General features: G+C 39.3%; 1 protein-coding gene and 1 long non-coding RNA gene across 2 annotated transcripts; both read right to left on the reverse strand.

Annotated features, from left to right (window-relative positions):
- Positions 1-1,352: 1,352 nt before the first annotated feature.
- LOC103434309 (uncharacterized) lies at positions 1,353-14,050 on the reverse strand. Its single transcript, XM_008372650.4, has 18 exons — positions 12,933-14,050; positions 12,016-12,095; positions 10,418-10,468; positions 9,228-9,749; positions 8,837-9,094; positions 8,380-8,445; positions 8,117-8,296; positions 7,975-8,026; positions 7,584-7,865; positions 7,039-7,149; positions 6,567-6,758; positions 5,860-6,135; positions 4,939-5,562; positions 3,802-4,289; positions 3,632-3,692; positions 3,465-3,533; positions 2,054-2,716; positions 1,353-1,947 (listed from the first exon to the last, which is right to left on the reverse strand). Exons 1-17 carry the CDS (start codon positions 13,173-13,175, stop codon positions 2,630-2,632), a joined length of 3,642 nt encoding a protein of 1,213 aa, XP_008370872.3. The 5' UTR covers positions 13,176-14,050; the 3' UTR covers positions 1,353-1,947; positions 2,054-2,629.
- A 1,007-nt stretch (positions 14,051-15,057) lies between these two features.
- LOC139196029 (uncharacterized) lies at positions 15,058-18,349 on the reverse strand. Its single transcript, XR_011581100.1, has 2 exons — positions 18,308-18,349; positions 15,058-15,428 (listed from the first exon to the last, which is right to left on the reverse strand). It is a non-coding gene; the product is annotated as an uncharacterized lncRNA (long non-coding RNA).
- Positions 18,350-22,484: the final 4,135 nt, after the last annotated feature.

The following is a 22,484-nucleotide window of genomic DNA, read 5'->3' on the forward strand; positions in this document are numbered from 1 at the left end:
TGAATCCCACCAATGGACACCGGGGTGATCAACACCATAATTGGCCATACAATCAGCAACTTGATTACCCTCTCTAACAATATGAGAAATCTGAACCTGCATGGAGGATAGTAAAACTCGACAGTTATGCCAACTGACCAAAAGCCTCCAAGGGATAGATGTCAAGGAAGATGAGGACGAAGAAAGAAGAGACTTTGAGATATATCATTGTGTAATAATGGCTTTACATCTCTCTCTCTCTAAAACCCTCTCCTGTTACTCAAGTGTTCTTTGATTTCTGTTGTTCTTCATATTTTCCGTAGTGTCATCACTGTTACAGTGTTTATGCAAGAACCTTAGATTAGATGATGTGCTAAATGTTTTGGGTATGGTGGAAACTGGATTGGTAGTCTGTTTCTTCACAAATTATAAGATGTAGTTCATGGGGTTTTCACATACTTTAAATTGTTCCCTTTTTTAATTTTTCGGGTTGCTACACTTATATTTCACTCATAATTTTTTTTTCAAATTTTCAATTACTTGAAGATATCTTTGAATGTATTTAACTGGGATGGTTCGTTAATCGTCACTGCATGTTCAATTTAGACAACGCTCCTCAACATCACCAAAGCAAAGATTTTTAATTATTTGGCGGTCATCTGCTTTCTTCTCAAAGAGGCCCCTTCAAGGTTCTAGATTTCTCTCAAATACGAAAGAATTTCATCAAATTATGCACTTTGCTAATGAGCAATGAAGTTATGAATGAAGAATGAGCAATGCATACATAAGTGATGAAATTAGGGTTCCATCATAAAACCAATTGGCAATATAGGAAGTAGCCTAAGATCATATACGCACATAGCAAACCTTGTCCCTCACCGATGTGAGACAACTCTCAACACGTCACCGCACATGTGGCGGATTTTCAAGCCTACACGTGAACAACAACTGGATGACATGGAGCGCGTGTGGCCGTTTGGCTTCACACGAGGACAACTCACTTTGATACCATGATGAAATTAGGGTTCCACCATAAAACCAATTGGCAATATAGGAAGTAGCCCAAGACCATATAAGCACATAGCAAACATTGTCCCTCACCGATATGGTTGCATTCCGACAAACATGTAGGAGATTAAAAGCCATGTTTTTTTTTTTTTAATTACGAACAAGAATTATCTACACTAAAAGGGAGGGGGGCAGGCTTAGCCTCACAAATGGCTAGCGATAATGTAGTTCAAATTCGCGTTTGACAAGAATCGAACTTAAAAACTCACTTACAAATAAAGAAGAACGCCATCAAAACGTAGTACTAAGTAGCTTAGGCAGTACCCCATTACTTGAAAAGCCCTTATATGAGAGCACTGGATGAATACCAATCGAAAGGCGCACAGCACTCGGCCAACCACGTTACTTCCTCTCAAAAATCGATCAATCGAATCGTCATACACGAAAAACAAAATTTCTTCTCAAAATCCAAGCAAAAAAAAAAGGACTCAATTTCTCTACAGCCATTTTACAACAACCAACAATTAGTTGAAGGAAACGGGGAAAAAGCAGGAATAAAAACAGAGAAAAATAAAATTAAAAACAATTCACATATTTACAAAGTCAAAAATAAACCCTGAAGACTCAAAAATCGTACCAGACACACTTCGGGATGCCCTGAAAAAAAAGAGACACCCCTGTGATCTTACCCTCTAGTACCTCGGTTACTCGGTCCACCAAACATACAAAGATCAATTCTCTTCGCGTTGCTGTCAGGAAGACGAAGCTCTATGAGTTAACAAATGTTGAAAACTTACACTGCCCATGTATGCCTTTCATAAAAAGCCAGCATCAAGATCGCCTTCAGGAATTACCAAAATATAATGAAGGCTTGGACGAAAATGGAAATCCCGATTCTGTACAGAGTATATTTCTCCGAAAGTTTCCCACGAGGTCTCTTGGCATTATAATGCTCACTAACTGCATGCACACAGCATAAAATGTATTATACAAACAAATCTCAGCATAAAGTGTCGTGATCATGCCACAATAATGCACAAAATTCATTGAGGATAGGTGGCAGTACCTGGAGATATGGCTACAAACTTTTCCAGAGCTACTTGTGCTCTAAGTACCCTTTTCTGACGAGCCCCCGCCATAATCCTTCAGCTGAACGTCAACTCCATGTATTTTACACAACAAAGGCGTCCCCCAACAATTCATTACATAATTGTACAGTATGGAGAGGAAGATATGGGAAGTAGATATCGATCTGGCTCACCATTTTCTAATAATCTGAGAAAGACAACCACAAGGCACTGATTGCTGATATTGGGGCACTGTGTTCTGTAGGAAAGACTTTTCAGCATTATCCAACATTTGAATGCATCTCCTGCCCACTGTTTACTATTTTCCAATCAGAACCGCATAAATTTGTCTTCAACTCCATATCTTAGCCACTTTTTAGTACTTTCAGAAATCAGACTCCAAAGAATTTTGTGTATGCTTGGAAAATTAAGCACATCCCAGATATAGGTTTTTAAAACATGCCAAATAGTGGTGTTCGAGGATTAGCATAAGCGTCATAGTGATGGCATGAAGTTGAGCTTCGAAGCATTGTTCTACAAGTCAAGGGCAACATCTACAGATCTGCATCACCGGATTACAACCCAGTTCCAAGATCGTTAGCCAGCTGAAGTATGCCACGCATCTGAAGATAGGGATTTTCCAAGAGCTTTTCATTGTTGCTCTGCACAGAGTAAACATGGTAGTGAGTCACCATCCTTCCCAAAGCTGGCTGCTATATTATGATAGTAACTGAGATGACGCAAGACTTAAAAGCAAAGACACAAGAATAATACTAGAAAGAAGGGCAACAAAGAAAACAATAAGTTCCAAAGGATTTGGAATGCAGCTCTTCCAACAGGGGATTGTAAACAAATTTACATCCTCAAAATCTTAGCAGTTAAAAACTAGCCAACAATAAACCATGACCCTTATGAAGAGAACTAAATGAGGTTATTGGAAATTTTGGAATGTAGCTCCCAAGCATGTTAATCAGCAATACAGACATAAATACAAGGATGAGTAGTTCGCTACAGATAATTCGATATACTTAGGATACGGCAAGGTTGGTTTCAGAATAAGGCTCAGTCCCTACAAAATAATATTTCATGTCTGTGGCTCTTCTGACAAGGAATAAATATCCAGTAGTTGAATGCTATATTAGTTCCTTATCAGGCTGCTGCCTAAAACTATCATATTTCCCACCAATGTTATCTAAAACACAACTTTACAATGATATATTGCTCCTACAAAGAAAGCAATCCTCAATAACCTATACTCTAATGTTTCTTCCTAAAAATTTCTATATTTCAAGTACCTTATCAAAGTTGAGAAAATATGATAATATAAATGCAAAATATGACACATTATCTTTTTCAGGAATCATATGTGAGAATGTGCAACGGCATGCAAAAAAATAAAACAAGGCCCACCTGCTGAGCTCTAACAACAAGATTCTGAAGCATGTGCTGGTACTTTTCGGGTTTTTCTGTCATCATTCGCTGTAAAGCACAAATTAAAATTGTTAGTAGGACAAACTTCACCACATACTCAGCACACTGTAATTTGTTTGTGGGAAGAGGAGAAAAAGCGTTCTTGCCTTCAGAAGAAAAGCTGATGAGTAATATGCCACCCTCGAGTCTGTGTCATCCAAGAGTTCCCTGAATTTAATACAAAGTAATCATATATCATATATATGCACACATAACAAAACAAAAAACAGTAAGCTAATTAAGCTAATCCAGTAGTAGCATGGAATTGAAGAATCACCTAAAAAATTCTTCCCCGTCAACGTCCTGGAAAGTAGCAGAATCTGCAGTACATTTACCAATTAGAAGTAACAAAAGGGTAGCCCGTATATCAGATATAGCACCAGGAAGGTTCCCTCTTCCTTTGCTTCCAACAGCTATACCCAACGCAATGTTGTCTGTTGCTGCACCAGCAAGTTGAATCAATGGCCAATAAAACAAAGCAGCTGGAACTCGTGTAACCAACTGCATGGGAACTATGGCCTGTCCTCGGAGAAGCAGTGCTGCCATTGATTCTGTCTCATGATCTAGTGGATTGTTATTACTGAGGCCAGATCTGGCACTGGATTCTTCCATACAAACATCTTGGCGAGAACTCTCTTTCTCGTCAACTATTTTACCTCCATCCATCCGACTAAGAACCCTACCAAGCTGTGCATCATCTCCAAAGTCTATTGTATTTGCAGATGGAGCTCTCAAGCATAATTGAGAGAATAGAATGTCACACATCTGTTGACAGAAAACCAAGGAAAATAGAGATACTCTGTACAAATCAAAAGTCACACAAGAAAATTCCATAGAAACATGAAACATAAATGAACCTTGGAGGAAAATGAGAATGCACTTTGCAGCAACCCAAAGCAAATTCTCCAGTACCATTTGAAAACATAGATTTGCACTGGATGTACTCAGTTTGATTTTTCATTTATTTTTTCTTACATATAATCTATCGATTAAAACTTCCAGCCAGTAAATCATTTAAATAAGAATGTATTATGTCATGACATCCAGCATTATCAATATTACACCAATAATCTGAATAGATAAGGTCAAGAAACATTCCACAATACTGAATATTATTATGTGCAAACAAAACATTTTATACTCTCCCAGACCCTGCGTAAAGCGGGAGCCTTGTGCACTGGGTACGACCTTTTTTTTTTTTTATTTGACCCTACAGCAAGACTAAGTTGAGAAAACTTCAGTCCCTATACCATTCAGAAGTGGTACACCTTATGCTTTTTCAAACAATCTCAAAGGTAACACTCACAGTCCATAGATCAAAACTTAAAAGTCGTATAATTAAAGCTTATGCATTTCGGTGCGTCATATTTTCCTGCATTTAGTAAAAGAGATTTACCAGTTCTAAGCAAATTACCTTCAAAATATTAATGCGATCTGTTTCATTAATCTGAAAAACCAAGGACAAGGCACTACTCATGATGTCTATCACTGCATTAGCTTTTTCAAGGCGGCTATCTTTCCGTACATTGCCAATATCACTGCCATGTGATTGCTGGACTTTATTTTCATTTAACAAAATCTTACACCTCATGAGAAGCCTTTCAAGAACATTCAAAAATCCCCATCTGATTGAGTTGTGCTTTGATTTCAAAAGTCCACACATAAGCCAAATGGGCAAAGGAACATCTGAAGCAACTGAAGAATCATAAACACCTGCTTGGGCAATTTTTTGCTGCATGGTTTTTATATTTGACCATATACTTGAATTCCTTTCTTCACTAATTTCTGCAATAAGCAGGTCACTTAACCAGATATACGCATTCCGACGGTATGCAATTCTTTCTGAATGAAGAAGGGAATGTAAAAGAGCCCATGAGAGTTTCGCTTTTTCGCCAACACCATTTCTCAGAACTGCACCTTCAATGCTATCCAGAGACTTGTAAGATTTGGTTATCTGCATCATGTGTGAGAACTCCGTGTCCAAATGAGTAAATGAGCTTGTTGTCGCACCAAGTTTCTCCATTACACTGTCCAATAGCTGTAAAGTTAAAACAAAATTCAGATAGCAGCAACTTTGATAAAATGTTGCAATTAATTGACTTATCCAATATCAAAGAAAATATGGAACCACAGAAAACTCCCTAAATTCTGAAACTGGCAAAAATTCCACTAAACAAAAATGTGCAAAAATAGAATAACAAAATGTTCACTGAATTTGCATACAATATAGTTTGGACTCTTGAAAATTTGAAAAGCATGGGCTACCCACACCGCATGCACAAATACAATTGTTTAGAACGAATGAACAAAACATGCACACTGACTCACACATTACCATATTGAGCCGTTCACTGTTTGGATATCTAGACAATGCATCTGAAATAGAACTCCTCAAGATTTCCCCAATGCCTACCAACCCAAGCTTAACAGATATATAAAAAGCTTCGGGCGCATCAGCCAGATTGAGCAGGGCAACAAGAGGCTGAATCTCATCATCGCTATACTCAGTGACTCCAGTAGCTATGCATATTTCATTTATTTGATGCAAAGCATAGTCCAAAAGAACCAAAAACAGATTTCTCCTTTCCTCCCTTGATTTTGCAAGTGAATACTGTATTGCAAAAAAGTTATACTTTCGAATCAGGAAACTTTTTCGTAAAAAGAAACCTTCAATGCAAAAGCACTTGTATATTAGTTCCAATAATAACAAATAAACATTTAGGTAAAGCTTATCTCAAATAACAGGCCTGTCTCCATCTTCTACTAAGGTGATTTTTACAATATCTAGATCACCAAACTTGCTTTCCCGTCCACAAAGATTAGGATAAGCACATACCAAATGTTATATCAGACAAACGCTTTACAAGACAAAGACTATAACAGGATTGTGATTACCAGGGTTCTTAGCTAAATGCTAGGAATCAACTAACTACCCAAATTTCTAAAAAAGCTAATCTTCAGAGTTCAGCCAAAAAAGGAACGGAAAAAAAATCAACAAACCTTACTATTTTATTCCAGTTTCATGGTAAATTACTAGCATACCTCAACAAAAATAAACTCTATTCCACCAATCAGATCAACTTGCTCCACCAGAAATAATTGGGTACTTGAAACAGCCTTGTTGATTCCTTCAGGTACTTGATAAAACATGTTTGCTAACATGCTAATAAGCTTGCAATGAACTACTTCTGCCCAAGAATTCTTCCTACTAATTTCTAGTAGTGCCTTTAAAACCTGACAGTAGGAAGTGAATTAAAACCAACATTAAACTCGCTGATATGATAGAAAAGGAATATCAAGTGATTTCTTAGATTATGGAATTATTTGGTACAAACTGGATATATAAGATCATAAGCTGCTTTATTCACACATTAGCCTTATATCTTATAAAATAGATGGTATTATAAAAAATAAAAAAAATACATTAAAAATATAGGAAAAGTTGCTAAGAAAAACTTGTCAAATATTTTCAATGCTTACAGCATTGATATACAAAACTGCATAAATATCTCACCCTTATGTCAAGTCCATTTATCCGGTTTCTCAAGATTTTGCCTCTATCACAGACAAAATATAGCAAACAACTAAGAGCAGAAGCCCAGACAGATTCCTCCTCCTCTTCTATCTGTATGAAAGATAAGAGACTGGTTGGTTAAGAATGATGTCAATAATTTCCACGCTATATGGAGCTAAAACATTTAAAAGAAAAATAGTATAGTTATGTGTCCTAACATGCTTGTTTGGGTGGAAAGAAACCACAGATTTTTTAAAATAAGAAGGTGGTGGATTTTCAATGGAAGAGGAGTAGAAGTTTGCTCTCTTTGTCTAAACATTATACGGAACATTCATTTTACATTCATTTTAGACTGATAACTTTTTAGTTGAACACTGATCTTAATGGACCCACACTAGTTTGTAGCTTGTTTGATGTATCCTTTTTTTTTTTTGGTTGGAGAAGGGGCAGGGGTCAATTATTTTGCGTAACCTAAAAACTAAAACAGAAAAATAACATGCATCCAAGATGAAAGTTCTATATCGAAAATGACAGAGAAAATATACCTGGACAAGAAACAGCAATATCTCATACAAAATATTCAAAATCCAAGTTTCAAAATTATCAATAGCTGAGGAAGTGCCCATGATAAGAGAATCTGATCTTCCCACTCCTTGTGTTGCAAGCTTAGATTCACTGTCAAAATATGATTCTTGAGAATACTCTTCTTCAATCGTGGAATCGTTATCGGCTACCATTGGCTCTAATAAATGAGCATGAACTCCAAGGTTCAAAATCAAATCAAAAGCACGATTCCTACATGCTGCTCTTGGAGAATTAAGCATTTCCTGAAAGGTAATATCAAAAAAATTTGTAACCTAATGAAAGAAATAAAAAGGGAGGGGGGTGGGGAAATGGATAAGAATCATGAAAAATTAGCATGTAGTTGACCATCACCTCAAGCATAGACAGAGTGAGAGGGGCAGCAGTCCCTGAATCCAAAACATACCTACAAAATAGGGTTTCAACATACAATGAGGCAGCAAAAGACAGGGAATGTGAACTGTAATGAATACTGGCCAAATGCATAACTACATACATGTCAATAACAAGTTTGATAAGGACGCTCACTGCCGCATCCATTGATGGTTTTCCATAGTTATTAGTTAATCTAGATGATACAGTCTTCACATTAGCATTCTGTGAAGATGCCTCAGAGCAAACTGCAGCAATAACCTCACAAACCTCAGCAGGATTCAATCGCAAGGGTTGTTGTTCACTGATACACAACCAAAATATGGTGAGAGACAGAGAGAGAGAGAGAGTAATTGATAATAAACAACATAATTGATTATTTGTTACCTGTAGTGACGATACTGGAATAGTGGCTTCGCCCGAGGACGAAATGTGCTCACCGGAGAATCATCCCTGAAATTTGGATGTACAATGTCAAAATAGCACTTGGTTGTTCAATATTGTATCAAAGTTTTAGAATCAGATCAGATAACGTATGACTAATGAGTACAGGTTTAACAAATATGCATCAGAAAACTGGGATTAAGAAGAGATTAGCTTAAATGTAAATCCCTGGTGGTAAAAGAAATATCTGCAAAAGGCAGTGAATTTAAAAGAAATATCTTCAAGTTTTTTTTTTGCCAGTCATAGAAACATCTTCAAATTACATGATTCTATTCTGTTGTAATATTCAGAGATATGTGCCACAAATTTGAAGAACCAAATTTCAACACAACATTTTTTAAAATGCTGTAACACAGTTGACCGAGATGTAACAATAGTTGAATAAGAGGTAAGAGCATACCATATTTGATGAGGGCCAGATTTAGTACGTTTAGATGCTGTGATTGCTCTCAAATGGGAACGTGCAGTGGCAGAATCAGTTATCGCTGTTACCGGTGAAGGTTGCAGCAGTTGGTCAAGATAAGGCATATCAGCAGTTCCAAAATACTTCCACGGTTGACCTCTCATTTTAGCTTCCATATCTCCTACAAGTAGAGCTGCTGCACCTACTTCTAGAAGACTATGTGTTCTCATATCTTGGGGATTTACAACACGATCACTTGATAGGGTTAAGCAGTCAAGTTAGTTTATTAAGCAACAGGAAAAATATGAGATATTGACCAAAAAAATTGTGAACTACAAAGAAATAGACCACAAGAGATTAGAAGCTAAACACAAGTATATGTGATTACCTTTCAGTCCCCAAGGATGATGACTGCTGTTCCCCAAGCCAGCGCCACTTGAAAACGTCCAGTGCAAAGTATTCAAGATCTCCCATTCCATCAATCTTTCCAATGTTTGATAAGTTCAAAATGGACATAGTTGTAGCATCTTTATTCTCCAAAGGTTCTCCACTATGTGCAGGGCTTAGTTGTGAATTAAAGGACCTGCTCAACAAAGAAGACAGACTCGGAAGAGACTGTCTAGTTGCAGAAGGGGCTCCAGAGAAAGCAGCCGGATGGAATGACCGCTTTGGAAGATGTTGAGACACAAGAGACCGCACATAGTTCAATGACTTCACAAGTGCCTCGGACGCAAAACTAGGTACAGATAAAGGAACAACATTTGTAGATGCCGTTGATATTGTTGATGTTATTGATCCAAACGATTGAGACCGTGGAGACAATCTCCGGTTTGGACCAATGTCACATTCAACAATGGTGTTTACACAAAAGCGATCTATCTGCAGTAATGTCTCTTCACTAGGTTTGTACCTACAGAGAGAAAAAAAGAATGTATAGCCATATTAATCAAAATTGCCAGAAACTATACTTGTAGGAAAGATGTTTCTCCCTCCTTTCAGACCATAGAATGGGCATCAGTGTAAGGGCCTACTAGGTAACTTTAACGACAACATAAAAGATATTCAAATCAGTGTCAGTATGGCAGGTCTCAAGCCCCTGTTAAAATTAACTGCAATGCAGTAAATGGAAGATGAGAAATTAAATATACAAATGAGGATAACTTGTGCACTGAGAGTGAGATAAATCACTTCTCTAAAATGCCTTATTTATTTTAATTTCAATGAAACCAGTACAGGTTTCTCCTTATAAATTAGTATCCTGCATTATCTTCTTTCCCAGCTTAGGCTTTGAGAGGAGATTAAAGAAAATAACCACAGAAGAAAATCAGGCATATCAGTCCCTACACTACACGTGTAGTCACCACCGACAGCTTCTAGACAAAGGAAATTACAATAATGACCACTGGACGGATTATGAACAAATAGAAAACAGTGAAGCCCATTTCAAGCAAAAATATAATAATTAAATGACAAAATGCAACTAGAAGAAATGAGTACAAGACTGTACAGCCATTACATAAACAACTCATACATCAAGTTATTAGAATCATTAAAGATCTCATGATATGTAGAACATACCTTAGAAGGTAGCGTTTCAAAAGTGCCACACACCTTGCAACAACTGCTGGGCTGGCATAAATAAAAGTAACATCAGGTAAAGGATCAACACATATCTCTATTAATCTCTATGAATTAATGAAACCCTCTTTGTCAACCAAAAGAGGGTGAATAGACTACTTAGTCTTCTATCACACAAAAAAAATTATGGACAATAATGTAATTTCACAAGTCCAAATTTTACTGTTTTTTTATTGAAGCCTCACCTACAGGTGATGTTAAAATACCTCCAATATTAAAAATTAAAAAAAAAACCCCGAAAACAAAAACCTCCCACTCCCCCCACTTTCTCTCTCTCTCCCTCTCTCCTTCTCATTTTCTAAAAAAATGTGTTCATGCACACAAAATGTGTAGGCAAATGCTAGTTGTCCTATAAATCATGATACAGCAAAATAACCCTCTTTGTTAACCAAAAGAGGGTGAAAAGAATACTTAGTCTTCTATCACACCAAAAAAAAAATGATGGGCAATAATGTAATTTCACAGGTTCAAATTTTACTGTTTTTTATTGAAGCCCCACATACAGGTGATGTTGAAATACCTTCAATATTTAAAAAATAAAATAAAATAAAATTACCAAAAACAAATACCTCCCACTCCCCCCACATTCTCTCTCTCTCCCGCTCTCCTTCTCATTTTCTAAAAAAATTTGTTCATACATACAAAGTGTGTAGGCAAGTGCTAGTTGTCCTATAAATCATGATAGAGCAAAATCCATATTAAATAAAAATGATAATGATTTGCAAGTAGGTGCAAATGGAGATAATTTACATGCACTTCTAAAAACACTAAATGTACATACACATACATGCAGAGACGCATATTTGTGAATATATGTCTACAAGGTCCAGTACTCCAGTGTACCACTATGCTTCTAATCTAAAAAATATTCCTTGTGTATGTTAGTCAAATAGTTATTATAATTCTATCCTATACATATCTGCTATCACCTTTTTTGATTCGTTTGATTGAAAATGCTCCTTTCTTTATTGAATTCCATATGCATACTTATTTACCATCAACTAGAAGTCATAAATGTTTACTCCTCGCCTTCTATTTTAGGGTTTCTAGTATCAATACCTATTTGATAAAACAATCACCTATATTTACCACAAAGCTCTTATGAGTATTAAATATTATTTCTATACGCAACTTACTTGCAGTTATAATGGTTTGCTGTTACAGGTATTCCCAAATTTACCCTTCCTGACTTTTGATTAATAGGTTACTTGAACTATATTTTACAGCCCATTCAATCTTGTGATGCAGGTCTGGAAAGCACACAGCGAAAACTAGTTTTTATCTAAACAATTGCCAAAGCTGGGCTCTTTTTTTCAAATGAATCGCCAGAGCTGGTTTTGACACCAACTCACACTTGTTATCATTCCTGAAATGTGTGAAGCATAAGTTTCTTCTTTTGTATTGATTACATAGAGACTTGAACCTAGGATCTCTACCCTCTTCCCAGCCATCCCATGTCACTTGAGCTAAGGCTCATGAGCAAGTATTTAAGTCAAATTAAGGAATGTAAAACCTACAAGAGTATATATAAGATTTACCTTCGCTCCCTCTCAGCAATGGTATGTTCTAAAATCACATTGTAAGACAAGTCCATCGTCGAAGGGGCTGCCAGATAGTCCTGCCAGTCATAATAAGTTTAACTTGCGAAATATGAACTGAATCTCATTCAAGTCAATCAAATAAGAGGATACAGAGCACCGTTAATCATAGGTCAGATACCCTGATGTGTGGATAACTGAATAATCGCCACTAACCAGCAGCAATAAAGTCTCGACATGTTATTCTACTTCAAGCCAAGACCGCCAGTGAAATATAGATATGCTCCATAAGCAGTAAATTCGAAAATCAGCAATAAAATTCCATTTCAACTTGCCCCATTATGTATAGTTAAATAGAGAACCACTCAGAAAAGAATACTCTTTTGAGTGCCAACCGAGCAACAAATTTGTTATAAACGCCAGATTAATTCAAACACTTGTAACTATGTATAAAGAGCTTATAGCCCAAGGACGACTATAATTAAAGAAGCGTTTTCTTTCAAATTTAAATATTTAGTGATCCAAGCAAGGACTTTTTTTATTTAAGACCAATCACAGAGCAGGGAAAACACATTAAATACTCCCTCCAATGCAAACTCAAAACGTAAACACACACACACACTACGAATAACCATTTTCAGCACTCATGCTCTGTTCGTTGCTAATTGCTAAGAGAATGTAGCAAGCTAAAAACACTCTATAAAACTCACTGATAACTTGCTTTGTACTATAAAGAAGATTTTCTCAGCAACCAAACAGAGTTAAAATCTCGAATTCATTCAAAATCCACCAATTAAAACACAACGCACAACCAAGAAGACCTAGATTCCAGAGCATAAACCGGCATTTCAAAGATCCAAAAATCCCGGAGCTAAATCACAAACCAAACAGCCATAAGCAAGACAATTTTCACTCACCCGAAGAATTCGAGAAGCTTCGGAGAGGAGCACGGTGGAGGAAGTGGTCACATGGTGGGAGGTAGCCGCGGCGGAGGAGGACAGGCAATCGGCCACAGCTCGGCGCAGCGGCTCAGGCGGCTTCTTGAGCAACGAAGATCTCAACCTGGAGACTCCTCCTCCTCCTCCTCCTCCTCCGCCTCCGCCCAACTGAAGCCTCGAACTCCCGGGGCTCCGAGCCGGACTGTTGTAGCCCGAAGACATCGGGTGCTGGGGTCGGGTCGCCACCCGAATCTCTCAGACTTTCACCTCGCACGGCGGAAGAAAAACTTCGTTTTTTTTTTTTTTTTTGCTCTGTGGAGAGCTCGACTCTTACATTTGAGCAAAATCTGAAAAAAAAAAATAATGTTGTGCTCGAAATGCAAACCAAGTCTGCGAGAGCGAGAGAGAGATTGCGAAAATGGTTTTTATTTATTTGAATTTTGAATTTTATGGATTTAATTACTAAAATAATTAAGTAATATTTTTGGGAGATTCTTAAACATCGGTGTAATGCTGTGATTAGCTGGAGGGATAGGCGTAGTTTTATGAGGGGTGATTAGCTGGCATGCGCTAGAATTTGTCCCTTTTTTCTTCCAAAAACGACATTTGGGAATATAAGAGAGAGAGAGAGAGAGAGAGAGAGAGAGAGAGAGAGAGAGAGAGAGAGTGAGAGAGAGATTTTATTTATTTTTCCTTTATTTTCTTTTTTATTTGTGTTTGATTTTTTTTATTTATTCATTTATTTTTTCGTATGAATTTTTTTTTTTAACAAACGATATTATCTACGTCAAGGGGAGATGTGGGCTTAACCTCACAATAGGCTAGCAATAATGTGGTTTAAATTCGTCTTTAGATTGTACTTGTAGGGGCAATGTGGGTAAGTTTTGGAAACTAGAATTGAGTAGTACAACTCAAATTCCCATAAGGAAAGATATTGCTAGATTTTTTTGTGTGGCTTCCTTGTTGGATATAGGTTGCTACATTAGGAAGAACTTTCCTAAAACATCAATGTCTATCCTCACAACATTTCAAACTTTAGGGTTTTCCCACTCTTATCATGAATTATTTTGGACAAAGCTTTGAGTGTGTAAGTATATGGTAATGTGCATAGAGAATGAATGCATTTATTGAAGGAAAAAAGTTGTGAGGCTAGTGCTGGTCATGCATTGTTTTGGAACGGCTAGACGCGTTTTCATACAACAAAAGGCTATTTCCAGCAACATTTAGAAGGCTATATATGCTTTCCCACAATCAAAAACCTTTATGGCAACCTTTGGAAGGTTAGGCAAGTTTTCGCACAAATAAGGCATTCTTTGCTCAGTTAACACGCTTTCAGACAACCAAAAGCCTTCTATGACAACTTTTAAAAGGATATACACATTTTTACACAACCAATAGCCAGTATAACAAACTTTGCAAGGCTATACACGTTTTCACCCAACGAAGAGCCTTTCTGGCATTCTTTACAAGGCTAGACATGTTTTCGCACAAAGAACAATTCTTATACTAATATTTAGTAGTGTGATTATCCCCATCGCCTCAATCACTGATAAAATGACTAAAAATTTGTTTTGCAATATATTATATTTCTTTAGTATTTTATCGAGGAAAAAATTGATTTAAATAGTTTACGAGACAATGAAAACCAAATTGGGATTCCGCTTTTTTGGATGACAATAAGGTACCGTTTGGTACACAGACGGGATGGGACGGGACGGGACGGGCCGAGATAGGACGGGACAGAACGGAGATTCCGTGTTATGTTTGGTACGCGCAGGACGGAACGGAACGGTTGTTCCATTCTGCATTTGGTACGCGCTGGACGAAATGGAACCAAAAGATTAAATGACTAACTTACCCTTGTTCCGTCTGTTGTTTGGTACAATGCTTATGCGTGGAACAGGACGGGACAAATTTTTATTTTTATTTTTTTGTGAACTTGTTCATATTTGAACACATATATGTTTATCTATGATATATTTTTTACAGTAGCACATGGCTAAAGATATGTTACGCGATAATATATGTTATGCCATTTCTTGACTGAAGACATGGCAGAAGAAGCAAAACGAAAAACAATGGCAGAGAATTTAGAGAGAAAAAGTGAATGACTAAAGATTGTATTCCTTGAACAATGAAGGAATTCCAGAGAGAGGTGTTCGTTATTTATACAAGTATTCTTTGCTTCACTCATAAGCTACTAACCAACTTTCTTATCCCTACAAATCCCAACAGACTAACAACATTCCTACAATCTCAACAAACTAACTGCCTCGCTGATGTGTGCCTTGCTGATGTGTAACCTTCATGCTGATGTGTCTGTAGAGCCATACTGATGTGTACATATCAGTCAACATACCCATGGCCTGAAGCAATAACTTTATGTTTCTTGAGTATTCATCTAATAAAAGGCTATTTGGGACAAGACTGGATCTTTAAGATAATCTAATGTGCTACAACAACATACATGGGGACCTAGAAAACAAAAAGCAAAGAGCATTGGTAAGTAATAATAAAACAGAAAAAGGACACAAATTTATCAGCAAGCCATGAATGACCAATCTTGTGATAATTCCAAATCATGTTTTTTTTTTTTTTCAAATGGTAATTCATTCAACACGATAAAACTCCCGTATACAAGGAGGAGAGATAAGCATATGAGAACACCAAATAAACTTCAACAGACCATCTTTTACAATCACGCACACTAGTAAAACTACTTGCAAGTCACAATATTTCACATAATTTTTCCTAAACCCCATGCACGCTTCACTCCTAGCAAAGCAATTACAAACTTACATGATGTCTGACATGGTTAAAGACAAGGGCAACTTTTACAAAAGAAAAGCACCAAGTAATCAACCACAGAGCATTATCGTGCCCATCATGTCTCACATGTTTTGTACATCCTAAATAAGGGTAAATTACACAGTAGCCCCTCAGGTTTTAAGGTTTATTACAACCTCATACAACAACTTTAAAACATTTCACTTTCATACCTCAAATACTATTTTATTTCAATATAATACATCCGTTAGATTTTCCATCCATTAATCTGTTAAATGCTGACGTGGCTGCCACATTTGTGTCACATGGCTGCCAAATGTGTGCCACGTGGCACAAAAAATAATTTTTTAATTTTTTTTAAAACCACCTTAATCTTAAAAAAAAAAAAAAAACTAAACTAAACCGAAACCCACCTCCCGCAACTCCCCACCCCCGCAAACAAACCCAGAAACCTCACCCTTCCCCCCCCAACCCACCTCCTTCTCCTCCATTCTCTTCACCTTTCATCTCATAAAAAAACCCAGCAAACCCCCACCCCACCACCACGTTCCCCGATCCTTTTCTTCTATTCACCCCACCCCATTTCTCCCTTCTCTCATCTGCAACCCCACCCACCCTTAGCAAACCTAATTCCATTTTCAGACCAGCACCAACCAAGCACAGAAAAAATTCAAAATTTGAAAGGACAAAATTAAATACATACCTAATTGTCAGAGTCAACCAATAAGCAGGGTTCGAGTTGCAGAGAGGAGAAAATAGTGGGTGAAGGGATAAAGGGGGTAGGCATCGGGTTCTGGGTGAGGAGGGTCGCGAGCGCGGGGGGGGGGGGGGGAGAGGGGGGCGAGGGGAGGATGAGGCGCGTCGAGCGTGAGCAGGAAGGGGGGCCGAAGGAGGGTGGCGGGTTCTGACTGAGGTGGGTCTGGAAGGCAGGCGTAAGGCCTCTGTGGGTTGGGTGGGTGGGTGGGTAGGGGTGGGGGAAAACTGAACAGATCTGGGTTGTAGGGTGGGGAAAAGAGATCTGGGTTTTGGGGGGGGTTGCGGGGAGATGGGATAGGTTTAAGTTTTTTTTTTTTTTTTTAATAAATGAGAAAATTCAAGTTTTCTAAAAAAAAAAATTAATATTTTGCCACGTGGCATACATTTGGCAGCCACGTGGGACAAATGTGGCAGCCACGTCAGCACTTAACGGATCAATGGATGGAAAATGTAATGGATGTATTATATTGAAATAAAATAGTACGTGAGGTATGAAAGTGAAATGTTTTAAAGTTGTTGTATGGGGTTGCAATAGACCTCAAACCTGAGGGGCTACTATGTAATTTACCCCCTAAATAATGAAAAAGCATTATCATTCAATTCCATCTTTAGCAGCTTTGGCCTTATGAAGAATCGCAGCTGCTAAAGATGCTAAACATGGAAAATCAAAAGCGTCCAACAATGAATATAAAGTGGGATAAAGTATGCAACAAGAAAATAAATCACTAGGCTGGGGGAGGAAAAGAAGTTGGACAAAGGACATGATTTTACAACAAAAAAGATATCCGATAATTTGGCAACTGATTGCCAACAAACAGGTTCTAACAACGAAAAATAATGACACCACTGATGCACAAGGACAACTTGCTTCGCATACTATGACCATACCTTCCAATATACAACAGCAACTAACAAGAAAAAGAAGCACAATGCAAAACAAGAATCGAATAGAAAACTAAGAAAAATGTTAGCCAAAACCTATATATTTCATCTCTCCCTTCCCCCTAAAAGAAAATACTAATAAGGAATAAGAAGATCCCTGGCAGGCAACGTTACATTGTCCCTTCAACCCCTTTTCCTACCAAAATATTTCCACCCATAGAGACACCTCTTTGACTATCTATGTTAATTGTTACAGTCTCAGGGAAATGCTCTAAAACCCACAGTGATGCAGCTTTCCAATATGGATGAGTGACCGAGGGACATTTCAAACCCATTTTCCAATCTAGCCTACGTATTTTCTTACGATTTCACCACGCAAGAAAGGCTTCTCAGTGTGTGTTTAACTCCCAGTACAAAGGGTTATTTATGCCGAACCCAATTTTTGTGAAAAAAAATATGGAATTTGCCAAAACCCCTAAAAAGGCCAAAAGAATTTAGCTCAAACACTTCACAAACGATGATTCTACACTAATTTTACGACCCCAAAGCATCTCTTCTTTCCTAAAACACAATTTGGGTCAAAACCCAAATGTATCAAAACTCAATTATACACACTGACCAATAATCAGTAAAATAACCATTAAAATGCATCAAACTGATTAACATTTCAGCTGACCAAATGCAGAAAGAACCAGCTTTTTCCATCATACAAAGCCAAGCTCACAACCGAACCCACTAAATCGCACAGCTCAGAACCAGATCCAATTCTTTACAAACCAGAATCGTAACAAACCTTAGAAATCAGACTTTGTTCTTTTTCCCAAGCACAAGTTAAACCAGAGAAACCAAGAAAACTAACTTATTTTCTCATAATCATCATATTTTCCCAAAAAATTGAAATTTTCCATGGAAAAATCAAGAAAACGAACCTGAAGATGCAGCGGCTACGAGAGAAGACCGAGATTGATGGGCCCTTACCATTATTCACTGTCTCCAAGTTGTTCCCTCTGAATTGTAATGGCATTACTTCTTATGGTGACTCAGCACCAAACCTTTTGTCTGTAGTGGATAGTGGATATATATTTCCCTTTTGTAATCCTTGAGGGGGAAGGAAATGAATTAACCTTTTAAACTTTTCCTGCATTTCCCTTTATTCTGAACCTTTTCTTCTCTGTGCGGCTGGAAACCTAACAATTGGTATCCAGAGCCTCGTTCACTTCTATGGGCAAAAACAAAGCCTCGGTGACAGTGGCAGATGTCACGGAGGCAGAAGAACTCCAGGAAATTCAGCGACAACAAATATTCAACCAGCTCCATGAATTTAGTGAAACAATGACCATGATAAATCTCCGCCAAGATGATCTACAACACCATATATCTGATCTGCAACAGGCTCTCGCAGATTTGTCGGTGGGTCGAGCTCGGCAGGAACAATTTCAACAGACAGTGATCGAAGAGCTTCGTTCACTCAAAACCCAACCCACAAACCAGAACGTTTCTCAGATCCCTATCGGTTCCATACCGGTTTCTCTTGGGTCTACCCCCCTTTCCACCGTTCATACAACCCTTCCCCAAACCACATGGGGAAATTCCCCTTCCTACCCCATTTCTACCACCCACCCATCCACATCCCATGTTGAACCTGGACCATCCTCTTTCTCCTACGCCACACCAAACATACCCCCATTTTCCCCTTCCCTTACCCTTGCCCCCACCAACCGATATCTTCCTCCATTTACTGGCGGATCCGCCTTACAACCACTGGAACCCCATCTCCATTCTCCCCACCTTTACACACCCTCTTCCCTCACCTTCCATGGACCGAAACATTTGAAAATTGAGCTTCCTCGCTTCTTTGGGGATGATCCATATGGTTGGATTGCAATGGCTGATGAATTTCTCGATTATCATGAGATTGAGGGCTGCTGCCGTGCCACAGTCGCTGGTCTACCCCTCGGTGGGGATGCTGCCCATTGGCTGAGGTGGTTCAAAATGCGTTTTCCCCTGTCTTCATGGGCAACTTTCACCACTCAGTTGCTGCAACGTTTTGGGCCTACAGATTCTTTGAATTTTCACATGGCCCTTTCTCATATATCCCAAACTGGATCGGTTGAACAGTATGTGGGTCATTTTATTAGACTTTCATGTCGAACTCCGGATTGGTCCGATGCTCAGCTTTTAGGAGCATTTTTAGGGGGTCTCAAAGAGGAACTACAAGATGATGTGGTGGCCCAAAGGCCGTCGTCTCTCGCCAGTGCGATTGAGCTAGCTCGCATTTACGAGACCAAACAGGGCCAGCGGTCATCCTTGCGACCGGGTTTTTCCCGTTCGCCTAACACCTCTTCTAAACAGGTTCCGTTACCTTCTGCCCCCCACACCATGACACCTTCCCTGTCTCGGCCTTCTCAACCCACACCTGCCTCAACCCCTACTAAGCCTGTACTTCGCCTTACTCAGATGGAAATGCGGGCACGTCGCGAACAGGGTCTTTGATTTAATTGTGATGATCAATATAGACCAGGTCATCGTTGTCGCCAATCCCATATTCTTATGCTTCTTGCTGAGGATGAAGTTCTCGATCCGTCGCCGGTGTTCGATGAACCTGTTGCCCCCGCTCCGAATTTGGTTGAACAACCTGAGCACCCTATTGCTCTCCATGCTATTTCTGCCTCTAAGCGCTCTCGCGGCAAAGCTATGCGACTGGAAGGGTTCATACTAAATACCCCGGTTCACGTCTTTATTGATTCGGGAGCTGACCAAAGTTTCATCAACCCTCAAGTGGCAACCCGTTTGGGTTTGGCCATTGATTCCTCGCACAGTAAGCCTGTCATGGTTGCAACAGGGCGCTATTTTCGTACCAAAGGCTTGGCTTCCAATGTTCCAGTGTGGTTACAAGGTTATGCATTCAAGAACAATTTTCACCTCCTTGCCGTCATGGGTTGTGACATGGTGCTTGGTCTCGACTGGTTAGAGACATTGGGCTTTGTTGGATGGAACTTTCTTCTCAAGATCATGGAATTCTCAGTGGATGGAACAAATTATCGATTGGTGGGCACTTCCATTATTCCTTCCACATTGTTAGCAATATCTCGGCAGGGGAACTCTTCTCTTGATGCTTCGGTTAATGTGCTTCATCAGATCTCTAGTCTCAGTTCATCCATCTCTATGGCAACCTCTGCACCAGCTATTATTCAAGCCCTACTGTTTCAGTATGATGACATTTTCCTTCCGCCGACCACCCTACCACCCCATCGGGCTATTGATCATCGTATTGTTTTGCTTCCAGGCACAGGTCCTGTCAATGTGAAGCCTTACCGTTATGGTCATGCCCAGAAAGCGGAACTCGAACGGCAAGTTGTCGAAATGTTATCGGCTGGTATCATACAACCTAGTCTCAGTCCCTTCTCGTCGCCGGCACTGTTAGTTGCAAAAGAGGCGGACTCTTGGCGCTTTTGTGTCGACTATCGGGCCCTGAATTCCGTCACCATTAAAGACCGTTTCCCAGTTCCCATTATTGATGAATTATTAGCCGAATTAAAAGGTGCTGTCATATTTTCTAAATTAGACTTGCATTCGGGCTATCATCAGATACGAATACACGAGGCCGATATTCCCAAAACTGCCTTCCGGACACACGAAGGCCACTATGAGTTCACTGTCATGCCTTTCGGCCTTACCAATGCGCCCGCCACCTTTCAAGCTTTGATGAATTCTATATTCAAGCCACTGTTGCGTAAATCTGTCGTCGTCTTTTTCGACGATATTTTGGTGTTTAGTACTTCGGCGGACCAACATGTGACTCATTTAACGACGGTGTTTCAGATTTTACGCCACCATCAGTTGAAATTGAGGTCTTCCAAATGTCTTTTTGGCCAACGTTCGATTGCATATTTGGGGCACATCATCTCAGCAGATGGAGTGTCAGTGGACTCTACTAAAATCTCGGCCATTGCTGATTGGCCGCCTCCCTCCACCATTCGTACCCTTCGGGGGTTTTTGGGACTCGCAGGCTATTACCGCAAGTTTGTTCGTAATTTTGGGATTATTGCTCGACCTCTTACTGACTTACTCCGTAAAGACAACTTTCAATGGTCCCCTGCAGCCGACAACGCCTTTTCTGCCCTCAAAATGGCGATGTCGACCACACCAGTTTTGGCTCTTCTGGATTTCACCAAACCATTTACTATTGAGTGTGATGCTTCCAATCACGGTATTGGTGCGGTGTTATCACAGGACCACCACCCTATTGAGTTTCTTAGCAAGCCATTGGCACCCAAACATCAGGCACTTTCTGTGTATGATAAAGAAATGCTGGCAGTGGTGTTTGCAGTTCAAAAATGGCGGCCCTATTTGATTGGCCACCCATTCAAGATCCTTACGGACCACCAGACTCTAAAATACTTTCTTGACCAGAGAATCACTACTCCGGCTCAACAAAAATGGTTGCTTAAGTTGCTTGGGTATAACTATACTCTGGAATATAGACCCGGCACTTTGAATGCCGCAGCCGATGCTCTGTCCCGCCGTTCAGAGATGCTTACCTTAATGGGTCTTTCTCAGCCCCTTTTCGATTGTATTGCAGAAATTCATGCGGCTTACGAGTCGGACTCTCACACTTCTGCACTTCTCACGGCTTTAAGGGAAGCTCCTGCAAGTCGGGCTCCTTTCACACTCCAAGGAGATCTCCTTTACTACAAAACTGGTATTTTTGTTCCGGCGTCCTCTGCATGGCGGACTCGTCTTCTCCATGAATTTCATGCTTCACCCGCAGCTGGCCATTCTGGGTTTTTACGTACTTATAAACGTTTAACCAACAATTTCAATTGGCCGGGCCTGAAAAAGGAGGTGAAAACTTTTGTGGCAGCTTGTGACACTTGCCAAAGGATCAACTATGAGTCCATGAAACCCCCGAGACCATTGCAGCCCCTTCCCATTCCCACCCAAGTTTAGTCAGACATTGCGATGGATTTTATTGAGGGCCTTCCATCAGTTCATGGCCGCAATGCCATTTTGGTCATAGTGGATCGCCTTTCCAAATATGGGCATTTTATTGCTATTAAACACCCATATTCTGCCCCCAAGATTGCCGAGATCTTTATTCAGGAG

Source organism: Malus domestica, chromosome 01, assembly GCF_042453785.1.
Source record: "Malus domestica chromosome 01, GDT2T_hap1".
Classification (NCBI taxonomy): domain Eukaryota; kingdom Viridiplantae; phylum Streptophyta; class Magnoliopsida; order Rosales; family Rosaceae; genus Malus; species Malus domestica.

Coding starts and splice junctions, on each gene's coding strand:
- LOC103434309 (XM_008372650.4), bottom strand. CDS start 13,175: ATGTCTTCGGGCTACAACAGTCCGGCTCGGAGCCCCGGGAGTTCGAGG. Junction 8,027..8,116: donor ATCAAACTTGTTATTGACAT/GTATGTAGTTAT, acceptor CCTATTTTGTAG/GTATGTTTTGGATTCAGGGA. Junction 4,290..4,938: donor ATCGCATTAATATTTTGAAG/GTAATTTGCTTA, acceptor TTCTGTCAACAG/ATGTGTGACATTCTATTCTC.